The 10,662-nt window shown below is 43.3% G+C and overlaps 1 protein-coding gene across 1 annotated transcript in view; it reads right to left on the bottom strand.

Annotated features, from left to right (window-relative positions):
* Positions 1–852: 852 nt before the first annotated feature.
* The window catches only part of LOC124795964 (trypsin beta-like), a 74,537-nt gene continuing 64,727 nt past the window's right edge, over positions 853–10,662 (bottom strand). Inside the window, exon 5 of the mRNA XM_047260045.1 lies at positions 853–999. Coding sequence (XP_047116001.1) covers positions 853–999 — 147 coding nt within the window. The remainder of the gene's footprint in view (positions 1,000–10,662) is intronic.

Genomic DNA, 10,662 nt, shown 5'->3' with positions numbered 1-10,662 from the left:
ACCTATGAACATTTCCTATTTCAAGTGAGTCCTATTTGAAAATATCTGTCAGTGGTTTTCCACGTTTCCCTTATACACCAGCAAAAAAAAAAATAAAATAAAATAATTCTCTTATTTGAGTTTACGTGAACATTTCACACAAAGTTTCCATCGAAAATTTGGCAGCTGACGAAGAAACGGGTTATTACAAGGATAAAAAAAATTAGTTTTCGACAAAAAACATTTGTTCTTATTTTGTAGCTAAATTTATGTGTGAAGTGAATAACAGAAGGCGACTGTGCAACAATCCTGTGCCCAGCATTTTCTTTTTTCCAGGTCATCTACAAAAAGTGGTGTACAGAGAAGGACAGCTACAGAAATTGTGCCAAACGATAGGTGTTTGCATGAAACTCACTTCAGTGTTAATACATCGAAAGCATTGCCTGTATCAACTGTCTATTGTAATTAAATAGTTTTGTATCCAGTAGTGTTTATAAATGTCTTCCACGTTTTCGTGTTGAAATATGTTGATCATGTTGGCAGAACATAGTTTTGTGTAGATCGTTCATTTCTGAAACCTTTGTCATTCTTCGAAAGTTTTGGGTAGAAAAGTGTATACTGAAATGTGGATCCTAAACTAACTTTACAGACTGTACCTCCTACTTAAAAATACCATCCTGCTTACTGTCTGGGCTTAGAAACGAAAACTTCCGTCATTGTCTAATCGATTAGTGATTATGAAAGAAGTAGAATACAAATTTTTATTATTTTTTCAGGCATTTATTGAAATAAACATTGAGAGAAATGGAGTAGTTTTCTTGCATTTGATATTATGCTAATAATATTTCACAGTATGCTAAAATACCGTCCACATCATCGTCTATTCTGATTGATCCAGTCGACGTAGTATGAAACTTCAACAAAGACACCTGGATAATCTGAAGTGGCACACGACCGACCATTCCAGGAGGAGATTCCCACCTGCTGGCCATTCGCCAGTAACGGACCACCGTCGTCACCCTGAAAAAGAAAGAAACAAATTCTTAAATTCATCCTGATATTATATAACGCGTGATACTTTTGCAACGCTACCAGTGAATCTGGCGCTATCCTTCGTAGGCTCAGCGCCAGCAGGCAGTCGTAGGAAACAGAGAAATCTCATGACCAGGTGTGGCCAGATAAGCATCGAATGACACATGCTGCATCTTGTTTACCAGTTTATTAGCTTACATGTACCTCGTTATCTCGTTTCACACCCCAGTTAAGACAACCACAAAATTATTGTAACCAACAAAAATTAAATTTCGCTAAGGCCTCCAACGTCATTATACAGGTAAACTTTAGGAACGGTATAGTCTACACGATAGGCTGAACTCAGTTCCCTGCAGAACTTGAGAAAAACCTGAAGCAATTTTACCTCAGTAATTCTCATTATACTTCTTCCTCTAGAAAAACTTTCCTCGAGTGAGGTTCCGTGGTAGCTGGAACACCGGATGAATATTTCAGACGACTTTGGCTCAAGTTCCTCTTTAGAAATCCAGGATTAGAATTTCCCTAAGCCACTTCGGATGAGTACAAGAATAGTTGCTTCAGTATTCTTTATGAGCCTAAAAGGAGTAAATCTGTTGGCCATCTTCCACATTTCTTCCTTTTTGATAATTTGCTAGTCTTTCGAATGTTTGTTTTCACTGTCTGTTTGAGCACAGATCGGTAGTTTCGAAAAGGATGTTGTGCAGTGTCACTGTTTTACACCTTGTAAGATTAGCAACCTCTTCTCCTCCATTTTCAAGGCCTGAATAATCTCTGTACGATCCACATGTGTGAATGAGTGATTTCAGACACACTAATGATGTGTAGTATGTTTAGAGCGCTTGCTGTATGCTAGATTGAGGATGAAGGAATCAATGCGTTTATCTCCACTTTAGTCATCAATAATGTTTTCCTGTGGAAAAAGCTTTATGTTTTTTCTATTAAATTCACGTATACTGCTTGAACGGTGATTGTGCTTGGTCCTTAGACCCACCCAGACCCCCACTGACCTCAGTCGTTTTGGTTTAACTCAGTGTTTCCTCCATGCCTGACAAGCTAATGCACGCGACTTCATGGAGTGCTACTTCGCTGCAGAGTTTCGTTTAAATGAGTGAATATGATCTGGTGTATTGCTTCCTGTAGTTCATGAGTGATAGACGCATGTAGTGGATTCCTATAGTCGAAATTTCAGTAATCAAAAATGTTCAAATGTGTGTGAAATCTTATGGGACTTAACTGCTTAGGTCATCAGTCCCTAAGCTTACACACTACTTAACCTAAATTATCCCAAGGACGAACACACACACCCATGCCTGAGGGAGGACTCGAACCTCCGCCGGGACCAGCCGCACAGTCCAAGACTGCAGCGCCTTAGACCGCTCTGCTAAACCCGCGCGGTTTTCAGTAGTCACTCGATCAGTTAATCGCCCTTAGTAATCTCTCCGTATACAGTCAATTGAGTTCTCACACTACTATACCATGTTTTAACACCGCATATCCGTTACGTCGCACTTGCTCTTTGTGTAACAGTGACAACTACATGTTTTCTAATTGGTGATTTTTGGTTGGAAATTATTACCATTGGAAATAACTCAATTTATTGCGTGAAATGAACAGCTATGTCGTTGATAATAACTTCAGGTAACAAGTTTTATCTTAATTATTGTCATTTAACGTTTGTCGATCGCTACCTCTGTTAATTGCATTGTACTTAAGACATTGAAGGTACTGAACCCCTCTATGTATGGTGATATTTCAACCTGTCGAGTTTTATCAGAATAATTGGGTTTCTTGTCTTGGGTAATGGTTCTGGGTTTCAGTCACATGTGGTGCTCTGTAACAAGGAGGCTGCAGAGTCATTAATCGAGCCCTTCTGTGATTCGGTGGTCAGTGCCGTTTCGGAATTATTCATGAATAAACGATTCCCGTGTATCACATCACCTGCCTAGAGGGCCTGATCAGAATAATGAAGTGTAGAAATATTTTCGTATTGTGTAAGGGACCATGTAAAATCAAGACTTCTGCACGATGTGTCCACTTTGTGTGTAATTGGTAGCTGAATTTCATTATAATAAATGCCCATGTTTATCAACATGGACTCCAGTCCATCTAATTCCCGCTCACATTCCGGTTTCCTTTGCAGTTTGTGTTGTTGTTGTTGTTGTTGTTGTTGTTGTAGTCTTCATTCCTCAAACTGGTTTGATGCAGCTCTACATGCTACTCTATCCCGTGTAAGACTCTTCATCTTCGAGTAACTACTGTAACCTAAATCCCTCTGACTTCGCTTACTGTATTCATCTCTTGATCTCCTTGTAGAATTTTTACCCCCCCACACTTCCCTCCAGTACCAAACTGGCGGTCCGTTAACTCCTTAGAATGTGTCCCAGCAACCGATGCCTTATTTTTGTCAGGTTGTACCACGAATTTCTCTTCTCTCCAATTCTACTCAGTAGCTTCCCATTAGTTATGTGATCTACCCACCTAATCTTCAACATTCTTCTGTTGCATCACATTTCAGAAGCTTCTATTCCATTCTTAACAAATCTGTTTATCATCCATGTTTCATTTCCATACATGGCTACACTCCATACAAATACTTTCAGAACAGACTACCTGACACTTAAATCTTTAGTCGATGTTACAAATTTCTCTTCTTCAGGACGCATTTCTTGACATTCCCAGCCTACATGTTATATCCTCCCTACTGTGGCCATCTTCAGCTAGTTTGCTGCCAAATTACCAAAACTCATTAACTACTTTAAGTGTCTCATTTCCTAATCTAATCCCCTCAGAATCACCTACTTTAATTCGACTGCATTCCATTAACCTTGTTCCTCTCTGGGGACACCACCTTGACGAAACACTGTCTGTGTGGGTGGAGACGCTTGAGTATCAGCGTGAAGCTGAGGGCTATGCCGAAGGTAGAGAACCTACTGCCGGAAAGGTCTCAGCTGATGGATCAGACTAAGAGTGTCCCACAACGTCCCATCTTCCCTATCCACACCTATTCCTGTGCAACTCCCTGACCCGTGCGGAGGGATGCGTGGCACATGGGAAGATGTGTCGCAATTGGAACCTCAGGGATACCAGGCGATCTCCCTGAGTAAGTAGCTTTACACCGCATGGGTTATTCATGGTGTGGACCTTGTAGATCCCCAAATCTCGTGGGACCAATATGGACACGACTAAAAAAAAAAAAACAAAGAAAAACAGACTGAGGGGCAAATTGAGACCTCAGATATTCAAACATCGGGGTCAGTACCGATGGAAGGCATTCCCACTACTGAATCAGGGTCTAGGAGCCAAAAGTAGGGACTGTAACCAAGATTCTACACCAGACTAAAATCAGTCTGGGACCCAGAGGAGAAAACTACTCAAGAAACAGAGGAAACAGGAAGCCAAAGAATGGCATCCTAAAGACGAGTGGAGGGAATTAAAGGGACCTGAACCTAAGACCCCCAGGAAGAAACTGTATGAGGTTGAAGGGGATACGCTGGCCCCCAATACGTCAAAGACAGGCAGCAAGTGAATATGGGAGGAATCAAAGACTCCTTCCTCCCTGGATAAGCGAGTCCAGAAAAAACTGAGGCAACAAATAGTTCCCAGACCTATAGTACTGCAGTCTCGGTTTTTAGGATGGCAATTATTCAGGAAGGCTATCCACTGGTGGCCATCATCTCGCAGCAGGAGGAATTGGTACATTTGGCCCTCTTTAAAAGATTGGGGGGGGGGGGGGGGACGCTGACGCAGGAACCACCTTCAGTAGGGTCCATCTAGATCGTGGTGCCCTCATTTTTGTCTGTGAGAGGGTGCACACGGTGGAATGGCTCAAGGACAAGGTGCCCATGATATCCTCAAGGGAAGATGCAAAGCTGCAGGTTAAGTTGGCAGCGGGGCTTTTTAAGACCGCAAAGATATCAATATGGGTACCAAAGATCCATAAGGAAGTCTCTCCTAAGACTCTGTTCGGGAAAACAGGGGCCCAGGACCCAAATGTCTCGACAGAAGATTGGAGAGTGATCAACCAGAAGGTGGCACCGGAAGGACGAACCCTGGTAGTGGAGGTCGGAGAGAAGTCCCGGAAGGTGATGCGGGAGCAGGACCTGAGATTTTAGGGTTCTCGCAAGTCATCATCAGGGTTCTCAAAGATGGCAGCAAGATGGAGACCAGAGGTACTGCAGGTTAATCTGCAGCACAGTAAAGGGGCCTTTGCCGCCCTGAGATGCTGCCTGGGGAGGCAGGAAGTGGATGTGGTCCTGATACAAGAACCCCATTTATATAACGGGGTTGTATCAGGCCTCAGTGGCACTGGAGGTAAGCTGATTTTTGATAGAAATCTAAGAAACTTCAGAACATGTATCTACGTAAGAAATGGAATTTCTTTTATGCCAATGATGGATTTCTGTTCTAGGCACTTAGTGACCATTAAAATGCAGCAATGTGAGGAAGGTATCACAAGGGAAATTATTTTGGCCTCAGCATATCTTCCTTACGAAGAGTTCAGGAGACTGGTAAAGACTTGCCATCGGCAAGGTGACCAACTACTGGTGGGATGCGACACCAACGTCCACAACCTAGCGTGGGGCAGCAAGGACACCAGCAGTAGAGGTGAGTACCTTATTGAATTTCTTTTAGCTAACAACTTAGAGGTCCTGAATAGGGGCAATGAAACAACATTCAGGAATAGTGGGAGGGAAGAAGTTATTGACATAACCTTTAGTTCCATAACGATGGGCAGCTGTGTCAAACAATGGCATGTGCTGTTGGAGCAATCCTCATTGGACCACATGTACATTCAAGGCTGAAATGGGAATCAGACAGACCATGAGCTACAGGAATCCCAGGAAAACAGACTGGGAGAGAGATAGGAGTGACCCTGATTTAGGCTGATAGGAAATTAAAATCTCGATAAGGAATCAAGTAGAATTTGAGAAAGTATCAGAGGCTCTTACCTCTGCCACATTGACCTCATATCAGGACAACTGCACATTCATCAATAAGTGCACAAACAGAAGTGTGCTTTGGTGGAATAACAACTTGTAAACGCAAAGGAAGGAGCTATGGAGACTGTTTAATATTGCGAGACGTGAAGGACAATGGGCTAAATATCGTGAGGCCCTTGTTAACTACTCGTGCGGTTGCGTTCTCGCTTCCCACGCCCGGGTTCCCGGGTTCGATTCCCGGTGGGGTCAGGGATTTTATCTGCCTCGTGATGGCTGGGTGTTGTGTGATGTCCTTAGGTTAGTTAGGTTTAAGTAGTTCTAAGTTCTAGGGGACTGATGACCATAGATGTTAAGTCCCATAGTGCTCAGAGCCATTTGAATTTTGAACCTTGTTAACTACAATCTTGCAATCAGACAAGCAAACAAGGCATCCTGGAAGCATTCTGTGAGGAAGTGGAGAGCATGGCTGCACAACCAGACTTCATGAGGTATATTGAGAAAGAATGATGGGGAATATACAAAGACAGCACATGAGACGCTGGAACTACTTCTCAAACCTCACTTTCCTGTCTATGCTCTGCCAGACAACACAGACCAGAATGTGATCCCGGAGAGACAATGGTTCTCAGGCACTCGAAGAGAGGACTGGGAATCAGCCAAGGAGTTTGTGAACTTTAATAAAATCCAATGGGCGGTGGGAACATTCCAACCGTTCAAGTCGCCTGGCCCAGATGGAATTTTCCCACCTCTGCTGCAACAGGCAGGACAGAAGCTCGTAAGAGTCCTATGCAGGCTATTCAGAGTTAGCCTAGCAGTAGGAATCATTCCCAATGCTTGGAGGGCAGTGAAGGTGTCTTCATTCCAAAGCGAGGGAGCCATACCAAGGCTAAGGATATGAGACCAATTAGTCTGTCCTCCTTCACTCTCAAACAATGGAAAAACTAGTTAATGTATATGTTGGGGAGAGGAAGCTAAGTAGGGCGGCTCTATATTCAAATTAACACACATACCATCCGGGTATATCGTGTGAGACAGCTCTCCACCAATTCGTTGGGAAGGTGGAGAAAGCACTTTACTTCCAAGAAATAGCCCTCTGCATCTTCCTGGATATTGAGGGAGCCTTCAGTAACACGACCGTCGATTTCATGGTAAGAGCAGCACAGGTGCATGACCTGGGGACCACTAGATGCAGGTAGACCAGGGCCATGCTTAGTGGAAGGAAGGTAGAGGCTACCATTATGAACGAAAAGAGGGTAATTAACACCACTAGAGGCTGCCCACAAGGAGGAATTTTGTCCCCTCTATCGTGGAATATAGTGCTGAACGAACTCATTGAGGAATTAAATTCCAGACAATGCTTCTGCCAAGGATGTGCAGATGACCTTGTCATAGTAATGCTTGGCAAATTTACTGACACAGTTAGAAATATGGCACAAGGAGGTTTGGACATTGTGCAAAATTGGTGCATGAAACAGGATCTGCAGGTTAATTCTAAGAAGACTGTTGTGGTGCCATTTACGAAGAGACGTATTCAACATTCAACATGCAATCTAAAGCACTTCGATGAAACTCTATCCAGGGGTAACCTTAGATGAGAACCTAACGTGGACCCTTCACATTAAGAGTACCTGCCCCAAGGCGAAAATTACTCTAGTGAGTACTAGAAGGGCTTGTGGTAAAAACTGGGGCCTAAGACCCAGGGGTATGCACAGGATATGCACCACAGTGGTCAGACGTAGGTTTCCTATGGACCATAGTGTGGTGGAAGAAGGTAGAACAGCGGGTTACAGCTAAGTAGCTTGCTATGGTGCAGAGATTGGCCTGCTTAACCATAAAAGGCGGAATTAGCAGCACACCAACCGCTGGTATGGAAGCCATGCTGGACATGCCTCCACTACACCTTTGGGTCAAGATGGAGGCAGCGGCTAGGGAACACAGACTTAAAATGGGCAAAACTGGGTCTTATTCGGATATCCAGAATGACACACTACCATAGTGTGTGAGGTAAATATAGGAATGGCTGGGGAAATGCCTGCTGACAATGTAATAACTCCCAACTGCTTTGACAAGCCTTACAATACAATAACTGCCAGCAGGGAGCAGTGGCAAAAAACAGTTCGACACCGTATGGGGGACATCGTTTGGTTCACTGATGGGCCGAAAATAGACCAAGGCGTTGGGGCACGGATGTACGGGGTTCAGCCAAGACTGGAGGGCATCATCTCTCTAGGAAAACTGGCCTCTGTATTCCAAGCTGAAATTACTGCAATCAGGGCATGTGTGGAGGAGAATATGCGTAGGTGCTACAAGGATCGTGGCATCTACATTTATTCAGACAGCCAGGCAGCCCTGAAATCATTGGCAGCCCCTGCAACAAGATCTAAGATCGTTGCAGAATGCCACATGGCTCTGGTGGAGCTAGGGGGAAGCCACAGGGTAAACCTACTGTAGGTCTCTGGCCACTCAGGGATCTGTGGCAATGAACAAGCTGACAGATTGGTTAGGATGGTGGCAACAACTCCATTTATTGGGCCGGATCACCAAGGCTATGATCAAATTAGAACTACGGAAGTGGCTTAGAAAACAGCACGTGGGATAGTGGACCAAGGTCCATAAAGAAAAAGATGGTAAGGTAATGTGCCCAAACCGTGTTTTAAAAGAAGCTCTGTATTCCTGGGATTGAACAGGAAAGAGATCAGACTCATGACTGGACTGATGACTGGCCATGGGAATTTCAAAAAACACCTACACACAATGGGTATGACGGAAGAAGACCCTAAATGTAGGATCTGTAATGAGGGTGAAGAAACTGCATCACACCTTATGTTTGAATGCATGGCATAGGAGAGTAAAAGATACAGACTCTTCGGGACAACTAGACCTGAATAAATGGTGTCTAACAGGTAGAAGGACTCCTTGCACTATTTCAGGGCATTGGTTGGCTTTACTAGATATACAGGGAGCGATACCGCACAATAAACGTAGTTTCGGTGTGGGTAGTGGTGGGTTAGACCTAAGCTGTTTTAGCTTCCCTATTAAAATCCAATCAAATTATCCTCGTTTTTCTTTTGTTGATGTACATCTTATATCCTCCTTTCAAGATATTCTCCATTCCATTCAACTGCTCTTCCAAGTCCTTTGCTGTCTGACAGAATTACAATGTCATCCGCAAATCTGGAAGCTTTTGTTTCTGTTCCCTGGGCTTCCAAAGCAACTCCAAATTTTTCTTTTGTTTCTTTTACTGGTTGTGCAGTATATAGATTGAATAACATCGGGGGTAGGCTACAACACTGGCTCACTCCCATCTAAACTACTGCTTGCCTTTCGTGCCACTCGATTCTGGTTTCTGTAACAATTGTAAATAGTCTCTCGCTCCCTGTATTTTACCCCCTCCACTTTTAGAATTTGAAAGAGAGTGTTCCAGTTGGTTGTGGTAAGTTCCTATGGAACAGAACTGCTGAAGTCATCGGTCCCTAGGCTTGCACACTACTTAATCTAACATAAACTAATTTACGCTAAGAACAACACACACACCCATGCCCGAAGGAGGATTGGAAATTCCGACGGGGGAAGCCGCGCGAACCGTGGCAAGACGCCCAAGACCGTGCGGCTACACTGCACGGCAGTATTCCAGTCAACATGGTCAAAAGCTTTTTCTCAGTCTACAAATGCTATAAATGTAGGTTTTCCCTTCCTTAACGTATCTTCTGTGAGAAGTTGTAGGGTCAGTATTGCCTCGCATATTGCTACATTTCTCTCGAATCCAAAATAATCTTTCTCAATATCAGCTTCTAACAGTTTTTCTAGTTTGCGTATGATCAGTAACTATTGCAGAATGCTGCCGAGAAACCTTTACATTCTAAGAACTCACAAGGCATTTGGAGCTGAGTTATGAGGTATAAAATGGTCCAAATGGTTCTAAGCACTATGGGACTTAACATCTGAGGTCATCAGTCCCCTAGACGTAGAACTACTTAAACCTGAATAACCTAAGGACATCAGACACATCCATGCCAGAGCAGGATTCGAACCTGCGACCGTAGCAGCAGCGCGGTTCCTGACTGAAGCGCCTAGAACCGCTCGGCCACACCGGCCGGCTGTGATAGGAAAAGGATAAGTAGATATCTAAACATTACGGTGATACTTGTACAAAAGGAAAATGAAGTATTGGAACGATAGTATTAAAGACAATGTCAAGTTATTTCATGTTTAGTAACAGAAAAAAACCGGATAAGAAAATAAGTGGATTATCATGAAAGTTCACTCACATGTGATTTACTGGGGAGGTCAGGGGGAACGTTAGCTGGTTCCACGTTATCTAGTTTTTCCGATTGGAAGTCCATATCTTCAAGAGCATAGTCGCCATCAGAAAGGGATAGCGCTCGTCGATTCGAAGGCTTACTTACCGCTTGCGAAAGTCCATTTTTGTATTCAAGAATGTGGACGATGATAAGTAAATAAATAATAAAAACAATATCTGATAACGTTTTTTCTAATGTTTTTAGCACTCCTGTACCTTCCCATTTACTACTACTATGTCGTAGTTTCCCGTAAAACACGTATAATCCAAACAATCATTTTTACGTCCCTTTTTAATCTTAGGAATATACAGACGTATGATTTTCAACTGGGAAATAAATAGTTTGAATTTTTATAATGGATAGCATGTCATTTTTGCCTTTTCTATATAATCTAGAATCTCACAACCAAA

Source organism: Schistocerca piceifrons, chromosome 4, assembly GCF_021461385.2.
Source record: "Schistocerca piceifrons isolate TAMUIC-IGC-003096 chromosome 4, iqSchPice1.1, whole genome shotgun sequence".
Taxonomy (NCBI): Eukaryota; Metazoa; Arthropoda; class Insecta; order Orthoptera; family Acrididae; genus Schistocerca; species Schistocerca piceifrons.
The sequence above is the reverse complement of the archived record's forward strand: the minus strand, read 5'-3'. Positions and strand labels throughout refer to the sequence as shown.